General features: G+C 36.6%; 1 protein-coding gene across 1 annotated transcript; it reads left to right on the top strand.

The window, feature by feature from the left end:
• The first annotated feature begins 7,008 nt into the window (after positions 1–7,008).
• On the top strand, positions 7,009–8,689 carry LOC102699347 (transcription factor MYB2-like). Its single transcript, XM_006643637.2, has 4 exons — positions 7,009–7,042; positions 7,076–7,225; positions 7,317–7,446; positions 7,525–8,689. Exons 1-4 carry the CDS (start codon positions 7,009–7,011, stop codon positions 8,285–8,287), a joined length of 1,077 nt encoding a protein of 358 aa, XP_006643700.1. The 3' UTR covers positions 8,288–8,689.
• Positions 8,690–16,210: the final 7,521 nt, after the last annotated feature.

Raw genomic sequence — 16,210 nt, 5'->3', positions numbered from 1 at the left:
CAAACATTTTGTAATATGAAACGAATGCAGTATCTAATTGTTCACTACATACGTACATAACTGGGGTAAAAAGAGAATTTTTTTCTCCCTACTCTTTCCCTATATATGTTGATGAATGAACCACATATATATTAATATTAGGGGGACGCTCTAAATTTTCTCAAAAACCTACCCTATACTACATGTACACACATTCTCCCTCATCTCACTTGGTCCTCTTAAGACCAATTGCAAGTGTATCCCTAACTATTTGTTGTTAATATTTAACTTCAACCAGGATATCGATTGTGATAATTTCACCTTTCCCGGTAGTTAGTTAGTCAAGCACTTAGTCAATTTACATAATTACGGTTGGCAGATGCATGCATTTCAATTAGTCAATTTACATAATTACCGATGTAACTAGATGTAAACCAGGGTGTTGCAACGGTAAAGTTGCATCACAATGGTAAACATGATGTGCATTGTTGTTGTGTATAATTTGCACATTAATATGACCAGTTATCCTAGGGTTAAAAATTGATATAGGCACATCATCTGTATGATAGATGGGATGTGACTTTGTGAGAGAAGAGAAAACAATATCATTAATTAATTAAAGTTAGTGAGGGGGCAATTATGTAGGTTATACTAGATGATGCCCCCACACTTTGTTATAGAACATTTGAATGGATATATGTTAAATGTTGTAGAAATAATGGAGAAATATATGTTGAAATATTACATAAATGATATGTGGATGGTGAGCTAACATACTCTGCACGCAAGCTCGAGTCTATAGAATATTATAATAAATAATAGTTAACATGACATGCTTGTATGAGCTTGTACTAATTGCTAGCGGTGATGTTGTGGTATGTTTCCATATTAAGCTTTAGTTGTAATGATTGTTAGTGGGTTTCATCTACTATATAGAAGGTATAGATAGAGAATATGTGTATTCAAATATCTAAATTAACATCTTCATAAAAACACAAACTGTAGGTACAAACACACTCAATCTGTACGGTTTCTAGCAACAACATTGACCGGTTGTTTCTTTTTCCCAAGGAACATGTTAATTTTATTAGCTGATAAACTCCCATTAGGACCTACCGAAACAGAAGTAAATGTGCACAGACAAGTTAACAATACAAAGGTGACTGTTGGACCGTGCAAATTAAGACTTACATAAATATTATCGTGCTTATGGTTTGTTAAAAACTCGTCGAATTTATTATACAATTGGTGCTTGATTTATTTCTCTCTCACAAATTTCATTTGCCCTTTTAGCCTACATATCCTGATAAATATTAATATAATATGATGATGCAATATACTATAATATGATAGATAACAGAAAACTAATTAATTGAGGACAAATAAGCTAGAGCGTGCGTAGACTGTTAGTTAATAGATCTTTCATATGAATTCTGTTGAACCAAGTTGGATAATTTAAGTGCTAGTGAGACGACGAATGGTTAGACTTTGGGACTATTCAAGGACTATGAGTTAGATGAAACTTGCAAGTACATGCAAAAAATAATAATAGGGAATAATTCAGCATGTGGAACGTACGGACGTTCCTATTTCCTTTAATACTAGCTAAATATCCTAGTGTTGTTACGAATAAAAATAAACAGTAAATGTGTTACGTTGCTTGAAATAATTTCTTTCTTTCTCGAACACGCAAAAGACTTGCACGTCAATATATTAGCAGGAAAGAGTTTTGGTACACGATGCCTAGAGGCCTGACGGGCTTAAGGCTAAGATCCAAGAAGGTAAAAAACAGAACGATTAAACTAAACACGCGACTAAGAAACAAAACGTAACTCCAGCAGAGGGAGGAGGTGGCAAGACCGCTCTACCCTCCTAAGAGATCCCCAAAGGTAGCGGCACTAGCGGCCGACCAAAGCTGGTCTTCTGAAACTATAAGCTCCTTCACTGCTAAGACGAAAGACAACCTCGAGTCGAAACTCCTTCACTGTTGCTTGAAATAATGAATTGCGAGTTTCTTCATTATATACACATCTCTAACAATACAATTAATTATTAGTTCTATATAGTTTGATACTACACATATATGTGAAACCACCTTAGACTTTTCTATTATAAAATTTTATTTTAGAGGGGGAGCAATATATTAACAATAAGAAGAAGCAATATTTTGGCCCCGTTCGGTTAGGAGGAAGGGGTAGGTTTGTTATCTGGCGCAGAAAACGTAGTAATAGATTAGTACATGATTAATTAATTATTAATTATTAAAAAAATATAAAATAGATTAATATGATTTTTTAAAACAACTTTCCTATAGAAAATTTTCATAAATATAATTGTATTTCGTAAATAACTATATCAATCAATCTTTATAGTCACAATCTGAACTCATCGTAATCAAACCCTTAAGATTATTTTCTTTTTCTTAGATTAATGTGGTAATATCTATCCTCTAGAATAAACTTGATTGCTCTTTTTTGAGACGTCTTTGTAATATAGCAGAGATAGATAGATTAACGTCATACATACTATAATATGTGACTCAATTCTGCAAATATGCAAAGAAATGTTTGGAACATTCATCACATAAATATATAATGTTAATAATATTTCTATCATCTAATAATTAGAAATATAATAGCAAACACAAGTTTTGAAGATTATATCATATCATTGACAAGAAAGATAAAACAATGTGCTACATATGTTGTTTCTTCTAGAAAGGCTAATCAGGTCGTTAACTGCCTCATGCATGTGTAACTAAATTTACAGTAATTTTGTTCTTTCTAGTAGTTTTGTGAGCTAATGCAACGATCATTTTGTGGTCCATATGGATAATCACTTGTTGGCCACGGTATTAGTGCGTGGTCCATGGGAAAAGCTTACCAGCGGTACAATATTTGCAAGTGTTAAAATTTGGACCACCAATGTAAATTTTTTCTCTTCTTTTGAGCGTATCCTCCTAGTTGTTGTTTGTTACTTTCAAGTAGAATTATCTCGAGTTCTTGATCAATCAGCACTCTAGCTAGTTAGGTTGGTCCATTTGTAGGCAATAATTAATCAAGTTTATGCAGGAGTAACACGACTGGACAGATCTAAAATCACATTTATATTTTTTTTATATCTTTGTACATAGCCACTGTCAATGACAAAAAGGACCCAATAGGCATTTATATATTATGATGTTCCAACAATCATAGGCATCATAAAAAAAATTAATTCTGGATACAGCTGAGGAATAATTAAGCACGTACGGTAAAATTGTATGTATGAACATTTGAAAGCTTAAAGTCGATGTCTCAAATAGACTTAATGCGGAGAAGGTGAAAACACATTCCATTGTAATCTCCAACAACCAGGTTTCTTAAGGAAGCTGTTGATCATCAAACTAGGGAATAATTAATTCAATGAAGAAATCGCTAATTCATGGCCGGCCAGTTTTCTAGTTTTGTGCTCAGGTAAATTTCTTTCAAATTTACATGTGCTTAAAAATTATTGTTACCTTCATTATGTTCATGTTGGAAGCTGTGTGCAAGAGAACTTTTTTCTTGAGGAAGCATATAAAGATAACTGTGCGTTAATATCTAATATGGTGATATTATTTTGACCGCTGAGGCACAACCTAGCTAGCATTAGAGTTCACAAGACAGTTTGTCAACTTGAGCCAGCTTGAAATTAACCTCAAAATTTCACGAAACCCAAGTGGTTTTTGTTAGTTTTGTAAACCCTGGCTAACAGAACTATTGTTGATTCACCATAATTTTGTTGGGTATGTTCTATCTCCGAGTACAAGCAATTAAGACGGACACGTGCACTAACTACAACACATATCGTAGGTGCGTTTAGAACACACCTAACGACATTGGAGGCATGGCCTCATGTACGACAGTGGATCATAGTATAAAACACCGGATCGGGGATCAACCCGTCCCAGCCACCAGTTTACCGGTTCACCGATCGAACCGCCGAGTCACCTGTGAAACTGGCCGTTTTTACTTATTAATATTATATTTGATTTGTACTATTTTTAATGCACACCAGCACAAATTGGTGAAAATATGTATAAATAAACCAATATATTTATTATTACGTAGCCACAACATAAAAAAAATGTAGTGTGGTAACATAATAAATTCATGATACTATGCTGCCATTGGACAACCATTGGACAAGTAAAAAATTGGTTTTATTCTAAAAAAACCAGCACCGGTTCGCCAGTTCAAAAATAACGCATGGTTCAGTTTTTTACTGGTTCGATGGTAGGGACGGTCTTTAAGCATAACCGAGCCATCAAAGTCACCGGTTTGGGTTTTTTTCCGGTTCAACTGTCGGCCTGATTCGGTTTTTTGCACTATGGTGTGAATGCATCCTTAGGTTACCACTAAACACACTTACGTGTGTATGTACTAACTTTGAACCGGGTGGATAGGTTCCATCCCAAGGGTCCTAGCTCAGCTCCCAATTATGCCAGAGTAAGTAAATTTCCCGAGCAATTTTACCATCTTTGAGAAGGTATCACTATTTTATATGTAAAATTTGGTATCTCTTGGTATCTTAGATACTAGAAGGTATCAAATTTTATATAGAAAACCGTGGTACCTTATGGTACCTCCTCAAGTATAGGAAAAATGCTCTAATTTTCCTATTTACAATTTTCTCTCTCTAATAATTAACTATCATATGAAAACTAACATTGGCGCATATTAATAGAGTACACAATGTATGCCCTTTGAGTCATTGGCTTTGTCGTCCAAACGTAGCTTGGGGGCACTTGTTATTTTTATACTAATATATTCATTCATGAAATATACTAAAATTTTGTTTTACATCATTAATATATACCAAGGTGTAGAGATAAAAACAATACCTAAACTTTATTTTACTTCTTGCTAAATAAAATATATCCACAATCAAGTATTTTACAAACTATTCACTTAGCAATGTTTTTGGCATGTGTGCCCGAATATGATTCAATGTCCTTTCCCTTTCAATTGATTACATGTTTCAAGTACATGCATGTTTGAATTGGTTCCTTTCCAACTTAACAGTGACTTGTACAACTCAAAACGCGGTCAAGGCAAGCCGCAAATCAACCACTTTAGGCGCGGCAAATATTAGGATTAATTGCAAGTATTTGACTGCACTATGGTATGCATGCAACTGTGCCAGCATCATGCAAAAAACTGTGTAAGCTAAACCTTTGAATTGAAAATTTTAACCGGCAGAGACAGTTAGGTCAAGAATCATTAGGCCCTAGGAATATTTTATATGATTATCCTAGGAACTTATACAGGGCATTCCTACCTAATCTTTGCTTACTTACCAGGGTGCTGTCTCCAAAGTTCAGTGTTTTATTGGCTTTTCAGGAGAAAGAACTACAAAGCTATTTGCTTTGCCAGCAGAAGTCTCGCTCTGATTGATTGCTTATTCTTTGCTTGAAATAGACCGTACCTCATCTGGCTACATAATTCTAGTTCAAACTGGTAAATTAAGAAGCGGATAATTATTCTGATTGAACGCATTTTTCAGTAGCCATAGGCCTATAGGCAGTTAGCTAGTTGCAAGCGTGGAGAGACATTTGCATTATTTCGGTACCATAAAGTGTACTAGCTTTCGAAAACACACTAATGATTTGGTGTAATAAAATAACTAGTAATTCATGGATAGAACTCTTATTTCTATCTCATCAGTAGTTTACTAGTCAATGTTGGAAAACATATTACAATGAAAAAAACATAATTTTAAATCTACAAATTATCCATGGCCAACAAGCTAGCAATCAAACGATGAGGAATATTGTGGGATATGGATTCTAATCTCGAGCTCGAGGGAACATTCCTTTAGTTTTGTCTGTTGTCTAAATAATTATATTTTTTTAAAAAATAAAGATTAATATCTGACATGTCACTTCAGAAGCATTCGAGTTATAACACAAAGAACAATTACCTCTAATTAGTGTCCGTCTATTCATAGTCATTCTTATGTTTTTTTATAACTTGTAGGAGTCAAATCTAATTTATCTCGTCAAATTTTTCGACAAAAATTTAGATAGCATACAAAAAACGAGGAAATATCGTCTCAATGATTTAAAAGATTTTTCCCGTTGTGTACATATGTCTATTTGGGATTTGAGCTTATCACGAAAGGATAATACATATAATATTCCAAAAGAAACAAAAAGAATAACGTTTTGCATTCCAACTCTTCTTTCTGCAGTGGAAAATAAAATAGGAGAGGTGGTGTGGTTCAGCATGCATATATGTGTGCATCCAACAATTTGCTCATCTCTCCATCCACTCTCCCTCTCTCGTCTAATCCTAACAGTGCAAGGGTGACAAATTGTTCAGTCAAACACGCTTCATGTAGGAGAGAATCTAAAGATCAGTGGGCACTATTTCTCTCTCTCACCTCCATAGAAAAAGAAGGAAGCTTTGACAGATTGCCCTGACCTTTTGGTGTGTAACTACACTACACAACACTTGTCTTTCTTCTCTTCTTCATCTCCCCCCTTTTAGTTAATTTCTCCCCCCAAGAAGCTAATTAAGCCTCATGATCTTCTCCCCTACAAGTACTTTTCAGTCTTGATTAGGGGCAGTTGCATGCATGCCCTCAAAAATTCCCTTCATATGATTGCCACAGGTCATTATAAAAGTGAACATATATACTACCACTGAACTCAAGCAGCTATCCCCACCAATAATAACTTAATTCATCTCTCTTTCTGTGCATGAAGCAAGCTAGGCCATTGCCATCTATCTATCTATCTATCTCCTCTTCCCATAGTTGATAGTCTCTTCTTGCCTTGTACTTCTCTCTAAATCTCCTAGCTGCCTGCATCCCTTTTCTTCCCTAATCTGCTAGACAGTTGAGAGTACTTAAGGCAGCTAGTCAGCTAGTAGTGGTACACATGGCTATATATATGCTTGTATGAGTTGCACCCTCCAAGGGGATCATATCATCTCACCCACACCAACTGAGACCAACATTTATAGAAGATAGATAAGCTAGCTGCAGCTGCAAAGGTAGACAGCAATGTCGCAGAGGAGAGGTGCAGGGCCCATGGGAGGCTTGGGAGCTGCTGCTGCTGCTGCTTCTGCAGTGATGAGCAAGCAGCAGCAGCAGCAGCTGGAGGCAGATGAGATGATGGAGCTGAGGAGAGGGCCCTGGACCCTGGAGGAAGACAACCTGCTCATGAACTACATTGCTTGCCATGGCGAAGGCCGCTGGAATCTCCTCGCCCGCTGCTCCGGTGAGTCCATCTCGATCTGCGTCACCTCCACTGCTTCAATCATCCAGGTGACCAAGTAGAGTTTAACTGATCATGTGAGTTAATCAATTAGGGTTGAAGAGGACGGGGAAGAGCTGCAGGCTAAGATGGCTCAACTACCTGAAGCCGGACATAAAGCGCGGGAATCTGACGCCGGAGGAGCAGCTGCTCATTCTCGAGCTCCATTCCAAGTGGGGAAACAGGTACGCACAATTATACATCGATATGTTGCAGATTTTGCATGAACAATCGGTTGATTGATCGATCAATCAATCAATCAGGTGGTCGAGGATAGCGCAGCACCTGCCGGGGAGGACGGACAACGAGATCAAGAACTACTGGAGGACGAGGGTGCAGAAGCAGGCGCGGCAACTCAAGGTGGACGCCAACAGCACCGTCTTCCGCGACGCCGTCCGCTGCTACTGGATGCCTCGCCTCCTCGAGAAGATGGCCTCCACCACCGTGCACCAAGCAGCTGCTTCTGCTGCCGACCCGCCGCCGCCGCCGCCGCTCCACCACCACCTCGCCGCCATGGCGGCCTCCTCCTCCTCGCCGTTCGACACCCACCTGCAGCACGCAGACACGTGCGGCGGCGGCGGCGGCGTCCCGCCCAACGTGTACCACCACCACGTACAGGTACACCCCATCGACCCGAGCCCGAGCACGTCGACGTCGGCCGGCTCGACGGCCGCGCTCCCGCCGGTGCCCTGCTTCTCCGAACTGAGATGGGACCAGCTACAGTCCTCCGGCGAGTTGGACGGCGCCGCTGGCGTGTTCGACTCGGCGCTGGGAAGCCTCGGCCTCGACGGGCTGGACCTGGGTAGTCCGGCCGAGTACTACTCCGACTCGACGCTCCTCGACTACCTCAACTCCAGCTGCACCGGCAGCGCCATGATGACGATGATGACGGCCTCAGGCCATGGCGGCGGCTACAACTACTGCGGTGGCGCCATGGACGGCGACCACCACGGCGGGTCGACGTGGAGGGCCGACGAACTGTGCCAGGCGGCCAGAAAGCTCGGCGAGTGGGGAGGAGGAATCTAGTAGCTAAGGTAGCTACGTAATCCATGCTTAGCTGTAGCTAAAGAAAGGCTAAGTGGATGGATGGATCATGGATAGATGGTAGTACGTTGCTTCTTGTGATGTCTCTCCATTAAAGCAAGCGAGATAGATAGATAGATAGATGATGATCATGATCATGCCGTCACATTAGTTAATGGAGCTAGCTGATCCATCATATCGATCGATCAACATACTAGTGATCTATATCGATTGATCAAAACCAACTAAAAGTATATGAGCGGTGATCGATGATCCGATCGAGCATATATTATTATTGATGCTGTTTAAAACTTATTAGCTAGAGCTAGCTTCTTGTAGTAGTAGTAGTAGTTGTTGTTGTTGATCGATGGTGCATGTAACTATTGTTACTTTTGTTAATGTAATTGCGTACCTACGTGTGTGTTCTTTCTTTCTTTCTGTGATCCTTTTTTCTACTTAATTTGTTTGGTTCAATTAGTTTGTGAAAGAGATCGATCAATCTTTGTGCTAGCTATATATGTGTATGGATTGATCGAAGGAGAGGTCGTTGTCTCCAAGTGATCTAGATCGTTTTATGTTGGTGGGGTTGTGTACGTGGTGGGTGCTTTGCTTTGCTGCAATTACATCTGGAGATGGGAACAATATGGGTCAGAATCATGCTTGGTGTGTGTGAGATCGATCGAGTGTCTCTTTTGCGTGCTAGCTTTTCTCTTGCAAGGGAAAGTCGGCAATGACATGTCGCTTTGAGATGCATGGCTTCTCTCAATCTATCTATATGTATGTATATATGTGGTTGACAATAAAACTCTAATTGCCTTACGCAATTTAGAAAAATTAATAATATAGAAATTAAATGTGATCACTGCTGGTTTGTAACTTACAAACACTGCATATATGCCCCAAATTAAGCCAATATATGTGGTTTGCTATCGCAAGTTGCCACACTATATAGACATTCAGAAGTATGGGTTGGTGGTACAATTTTAGGTACATTCTTTCCATATATATCTTTTAACAAATGAATATGAGTTCAGTTACTCCCATCGATTTTCGGTCCTAAAAATATGCAATTTTAGACATGGAAATGACTTTTAAAATGAAACTTTGATCATTAATTTATATTTATAAAACATTTACAAACATAAATATTTTTAATGAATATAAAACATGATTTTTAGACATCTAATCTAAATATTATTTTCAAATATATATTATCAATCTGGCAAATTTTGATTATAGCTTAATTTTAGTGCGTACTTATTGAGATAATACTTTGTTAATTAGAGAATGAGTTGCCTTTCGAATTTGATCGAGTTTGTTGCTACATATAACCTAGGATATAGTTATTTAATGATCTATATATTCCAATCATGTTTCTTTATGGGAAAAATTGCCAGTCGTACTCTAGATCAATGGAAAACGACGATGGATGTAACATATCGTCACATCAAATCTAACGGGCCAGAGAGGGAACAATTTTACAATCATGGATATCTCATCCAATATTTCTCCTCAAATATATGTTGTATATTTATATGGATAGAGAAAGGTGGAGGAAGAAGAAAATGGCAGTAGCTAGAGATGATTATTGGAGCTGGATATTATTCCAACTTGAAAATTGGCTTTGATAAGACTCATGGAGCTTTCAAGAGCACTGTGCTAGTAGACTTCCTCTTAAAGGAAGTGGGACATGGCATTTGATAGAGAATATAATGGCGAGAAAAAAAAACAATAAAAGCGTTGTGATAGACTGGGAAAAGGAAGAGCGCTGATAGGTCCATACTAATTTAAGGGAGATTCTTTTTTCCTCTCCAGGACTTAACTATATATGTGAATTGATCAGAACACGTGTCAGAAAATTAATCTAATTATGTGGGGATCAGATAATTTGAAGGGCATGAAATATAATTTTTATTTTATAAATTTTAGAATCCATGCATACATATGTCTCTGTGAGAGAGAGAGAGAGAGAGAGAGAGTGCCTGCTAATGTACAATATTGATATTTTTCTAACATTATTTTTGTGTGTCAATGCACACATCATATTATAAATAAAGTGTCACATTAATTAATAGGTATGATATTTCAGAAAGTGGCTAGCTCATTTTCGTGACAAATTAATTGATGGAAAGAAAGACCTAATTAAGTTATATACGGTGCAATGAAACATAATTATGTTATTTGCAACGGAACTCAGCTGATCTGTAATGGGGGCATGAAAAAGCTAGGTAAGCCAACATGCTTTGTAATATCAGTTTAAGTGGCACTACTTTGGAAATGGACATTATATTCTGCGTGAATATGTTTAGGGGAGCCATGTGTCAGCTGACAGTAGGAGTAGGTAGTCGAAGATTCATAACTTTATGCATGACCCCACATGTCAGTTGGTGGGTGATGACATATTTATTGCTTATCACCACCAGAAGTCTTTTAAAGGAGTATAAATATACTGTAATAATTGATGCCAATGCTAGACTATCCTAGCTTAATTATTAGGTATACAAGTTATATATTCTTAGTTGTCAAACTTAAATTCTTATATTCCATCTATTATAATATTAAAAGATATCCACGTTGGCCAAAACTGCAACATCTCAAGATCATATCACTAAAAATACTAAAAATAGTTTGATGTATTTTTACTGCTGCTTGTTACTTAAAAGCACATAAATTTGAGGTTAAGGTTACACCTCAAAAATTAACGACCATATTAATGGTCCACGGGATATATAGAGGCCCTACTCTTTAGTCTTTAACGTTAGTATATAATTAATCTGATCCATCGGATTCCAACAAGGCCTCCATGCATATATATCTGTACGTAGAGACGAGCACTGACAAGATTTTGTTCTGCAAACAGTGGTGAGTTTGCATGCGCTACAACCGTAGGATGTAATGTGTGCATGCATGCATACCTCCAAACACATATATGTTGTTCATCTGATATATGGTAGGCGAGAGAGAGAGAGAGTACGTATCTGTTTGGTAGCTATAACTAGCTTCTCATAGAATCCACAAAAATCAAAACTCTTCTAAACAACACTCAGTTTATGAGAATATAAAGTTACAAAACCAAAAAAATAAACTAGAAATAAAAAAAAGCAAAAAAACACAGAATTTTTTTTCGAGTATGGCTTTTCTGTCCCTGCTTCTTATAATCTTAAGCTTCTCAACCGTAACAACAAATAGAGCTTCTGGCCTGCTGCAAGCTGATCAATCAGCTGCTGGCTGGCTAGCTGACCTGATCTGACAAACACAGAAATATTCCGCCCATGCATCAACTCTCCATGCACGTAACTTTCGTCCTGCAACTGTTTGCAGAATGGACGGAGCTTAGAGGCTTCAAGGCAGGCCATGTCTCCTTGCCTTGTTCATGTTGACCGACACGGACAAACACACATGTCCAATTTTTGCTGGGCACTGTTGCGTGCTTTTGTGCTAGCTACCTACTCATTCATTGCATAACTACACCGTTTTGCTTTTTTGCACCAGAAAATATTAGCTACTCCCTAGCTAAGTGGTCCCAAGATACAAGAATTTATAGACAGCTAATGGCCCTTAAAAATATACAAAGTTAGAGCAATTTTACAGTTATTTAGAAGTTACAATTAGGTGCAACTTTTTTCTATATAAATTTTGATACCTAAGGTACTAGGAGTTCTAAATTTTACAATAAAATATTGGTATCTCTCGGTATCCACTCAAGGACTATAAAATTATTCATAAAGTTAAATGCAAATGAGTGTGATTGGTTGCGATAAATAAGTAGGCAATAGACAATTTGCTATGCATGCTAAACACTATAAACTTTTTTAACATCCTTAATAAAATATCTCAATGTATCCTATTTTTCAGTGTAAAAATTAGTATGTCGAGTTGCAATGTACCTTGAGTACTAAAATTTTGCACTAAAATTTTTGGTAACTCAAGTTACTCTTCAAATATGGTAAAAAAACACATGTTTTTATATTTGGAACTTAGCCGGTACTGGCCTGACTTGAGGATTTGCTGACCAAATTTTATTACTAATAAACGCAAGCATGCACACAAAATTAACAGAAACTGAGTTTCTCGTGGATATGCATCCTCCACGGATTCACATGTGTGAATGCAAAAGAAAAGGAGGAAGAAACAAAAGGATGTGAAGTAAAAGACGATGGATCAAACATACACACAATAATTTGCAGAATAACTCCTTTTGCATAATGATTAATAGTGCTTCATCAAAGGTAAATTAGGAGGCTATATATAGCTACTGTACTATATTCTATATATACAGTAAGTCTATAGCATGCATGTCTTTGTCCCATGATCGAATAGAAAAGGCAGCTAATTAATTCATTAGTTTTACAAATATAAGCAAACTTGGTTTCTTTTTTGTTTGTATGGATGAGAATAATTATGAAGTCATTGTCATATATCTAATCCATCTTCCAGCCCAATAAAGTCAATTTTTCCAATGAGCACTTACCTGTAAGCAAAGGCAAAAGTAGCTTTGCTAGTGTACTTCCAGTGATGGTGTTGACTTGTTGTTGGGGAGTTGCTAAATTTAGAAACAATAATATACACCAATTCAGCCATTGTAAAATGAAAAAAAAGAGGTAAAATTTTCCACTCATAACAGTAGTCAAATATCTGATTATCATATATGGTCCATCCGATAGTGCCACTGTTCATAGAGAACTCTATACATACGACCATCAAAAACTTCGTGGAGCATTTTGTTCTTAACTTGTATAAACATGCGTACATGGTTTCGTTTATACGTACCTTAATTTACCTTGTAGGGTTCCTCTAAAATTCTATTCAACTTTAACTACTACTCCCTCCGTCGCCTCCACTTTCAAAAACAAAGTTGATGAAATAAATTAGTGGTGAGGGTAGAAAACCAAAATGTCCATTATTAATAAAAAAAATGTAGTACAATGAACATCAAGATAAAAGATAGGTAAGTAGCATCGAAGGAATAAACCTTCTGATTATGTGAACTAAAGGTAAACCTAGGTAAGATGAAGATAGTAAAAATAAAGTATTTTGGATAAAATTAAAGTAGTTTTTTATCGTCCTTAAAAATATCTTGAGTTATCATATTTTTTTTAATGTAAACATTTATTACCTTAAGATGGTATCAGAATTTTGCACTAAATTTTTTTAACATCAAGGTATTTTTTAAAAAAAATGTTTAAAAAGGCTAAATTTAAGGGATAAAACTTCCTAATTTTGCGAACTAAGGATAGGTCCCTATGCCACACACACAGAGCACAAGTTACGCGCACAATGGATTTAACAAATCTATGTCTATTTGAATGTGTGTTAGAGGGTTTAGTCATGGGTACGGCAATGTGGTGTGCGTGTGTATTGGTGTATGTACATATATATTTTTGTGTAATAAAAACTATATATTCAAAACAGAGTGGAGAATTAGCATATTATTAATTAACTATTATCTATAGAACTTGAAACATAGATTGATATAATTTTAAAAGCAACTTTTCTGTATTTTTTATATAAATCACATCGTTAGTTCGAGAATTGTGTGCAGAAAATAAGAGAGTAGAAGTTGGAAAGAGTGGCAAATAATCACTATAACTCAATTTTACCCAATAACAATAAAAATGAACTGCTGAAACTTTGGTGAAGAGAAACAAGTATTTATGAATGTGTTGGAGAACCTCCCTGCAGTGAATTTTTTTAGATTGTGATCTTTTTAAAATCTTATTTCATAAATATACTCTTAATAAATAGTCTAGAAATGGACACTTTACTCGGCACTAGGGTAATTGGTGCCAATGTCGAACATTTCGGCACCCTCACCCCTCATGGCTATCGAGTGCTAATGTAAATGTGGTTGGTACCAAATAGATTGCATAACTTATTTACACATATGCCATCAGGAAAGTCAAAAAGTAAATGAGTTATTTTACAAATAGATCCTCGGCACGCACTTGGCATAAGGACCTATTTTACAATAATTTATTTTATAAATTGGTCCTAGGGACGCTGAAGAAATTGGTACCAAAAATATGTTTGTAAAATAAGTTATTTATAAGTAGATTATGCCAAAAAGATTGGCGATGATCCCTTTATGTTAGCTGCCATGTGGGTGGGTGGAGGTGTTTGGTATCAACATCGTTGGAGCTGAGATATTGGACCTCGAAGCTAATGACTTGGGTGTCGAGAACATTGACATAAGTTTTTTTTAAAAGGTTTATTTGTGAAACATAAAAAAGGGCTAAAGTGGAAAGAAAATACTGCTGCAGTGAGTGGGTGACAAAACGGGGTTACACTGAAATGCCAAATCGGTGAACATAATGCATATACTCTTGTCATATTAACAGTGAACCATCCCATCTGGTCAAGTCAGGACCATATCCAATATCGACCATTCCTTGTCATATTGTTGAGATCGATCGTACCCTTGATTTGAAATGACTCAACTATAAGCCAGTCTGAAAACCCATGTGTGTATCAAAAAGAAAAAGAAAACATCAATCATGGCGGGGCCACATCCCAACTTTTGACGCACCAACTTCACGTATGTAGAGTGTATTCATTATTTATTTCGTTCCAAAATAAAATTCTTTAATATAAATTTTTATTGAATAGATTTGCTTCGGTCCAACAAAAAGTAATAAAAAGTATCTCGAGATACCGGTACCTCGTGATACCAAATCGTTTCTAATCATTCGATCTAACCGTGCACATTTTATTGGACTCATTCTACTCAGCTAGATCCAACGGTGAGAAATAATTTGATATCTCGAGATATTGGTACCTCGAGGTACTTTTTATTAGACCGGAGTATCTCTTTATTAAAATGTAAATGTTGATGGTTATATATATAATACTATTTATCTTATTAATCAGTTTTATTATATCTACACCCAACCTCTCATGCTTGTTTGTCTCTCATTTGTTAAGTGACATTATAGTCTTTTCTTTTCCACCGTAGTCCTTACTTTGGAACCTATAAATTCTTATATTTTAGAAAAGAGTCCATACTTCCATGTTCCAAAATTTATAAATATTTATAGACTACTTATTCTATCGGTCACTTTACATTTAAATTTCTTTTCATTTTTTCCCTACTTAGTCTTACGCCTTCATTCATTTCATATTTATTGATGTAAAATATTTTATTTTAATTTTAATTTGTGCTAAATAACATAAAAATGCTCATGTTCTGAGCATAAGGATTTCTAGTTCCTTAAGCAAAAACCAAGGTAGAGGAAAAATATTTTTTTATTACCTTCAGTGATCAAATTTTAAATTTTTAATTATATAGATTTCTTTCCCCAGCATCTCATTGGCTGAATATGTATGTTTTTTAGCGTCCAAAAACACTTGTATTGTGATACAAAGCTTAAATACTAGGACCACTTACACTCCCTTCGTCACGTAATATAAATGATTTTGGGTCCTCTGGATTGTCCCATAACACTAGTCATTTTGCTAAGCTAGTTGTTTCCCCAATCAATTCTAATTCTAGCTTCTTCTTATGTTACCTCCCAATTAGCATCCTACTTCCAACAATATCTCTTTTAATAAGGGCAACCTCGCCTTTTGCCTCCAACCTTAACTTCTCTAAAAGAAACATCGTAATCCTTTATATTATGAGACACTCAACTATTTTGGAATGGAGGCTCCATCTATCTAGAATTTTTTTTACAAATAGGTCCTCAACGCCAATGATATTGGCATCGTCCTTCTCCTATCAATGACTTAGCCGTCTTGGGGGCCAAGTTTGTCGACATCATCGTCTTTGACGCCGAGACATTGGACCACGGCGCCAATATCATTGGTGCCGAGCTAAAAGATCCAATTTTAGTTGAAGTTTTTTTAGGATCTATTTATGATTAAAGTTTTTTCAAAGGACTACAAGTTAATTAAAAATTCCAGTAGCTCAAGCCAATCCCTCGCATGACC

This window comes from Oryza brachyantha, chromosome 1, assembly GCF_000231095.2.
Source record: "Oryza brachyantha chromosome 1, ObraRS2, whole genome shotgun sequence".
In the NCBI taxonomy this organism is placed as follows: domain Eukaryota; kingdom Viridiplantae; phylum Streptophyta; class Magnoliopsida; order Poales; family Poaceae; genus Oryza; species Oryza brachyantha.
The sequence above is the reverse complement of the archived record's forward strand: the minus strand, read 5'-3'. Positions and strand labels throughout refer to the sequence as shown.

Bases quoted from the DNA above. Each gene is read 5' to 3' on its own strand.
- LOC102699347 (XM_006643637.2), top strand. From the start codon at position 7,009: ATGTCGCAGAGGAGAGGTGCAGGGCCCATGGGAG. The intron at 7,226-7,316 runs GTGAGTCCATCT...TTAATCAATTAG, and splicing joins TCTCCTCGCCCGCTGCTCCG to GGTTGAAGAGGACGGGGAAG. The intron at 7,447-7,524 runs GTACGCACAATT...TCAATCAATCAG, and splicing joins CATTCCAAGTGGGGAAACAG to GTGGTCGAGGATAGCGCAGC.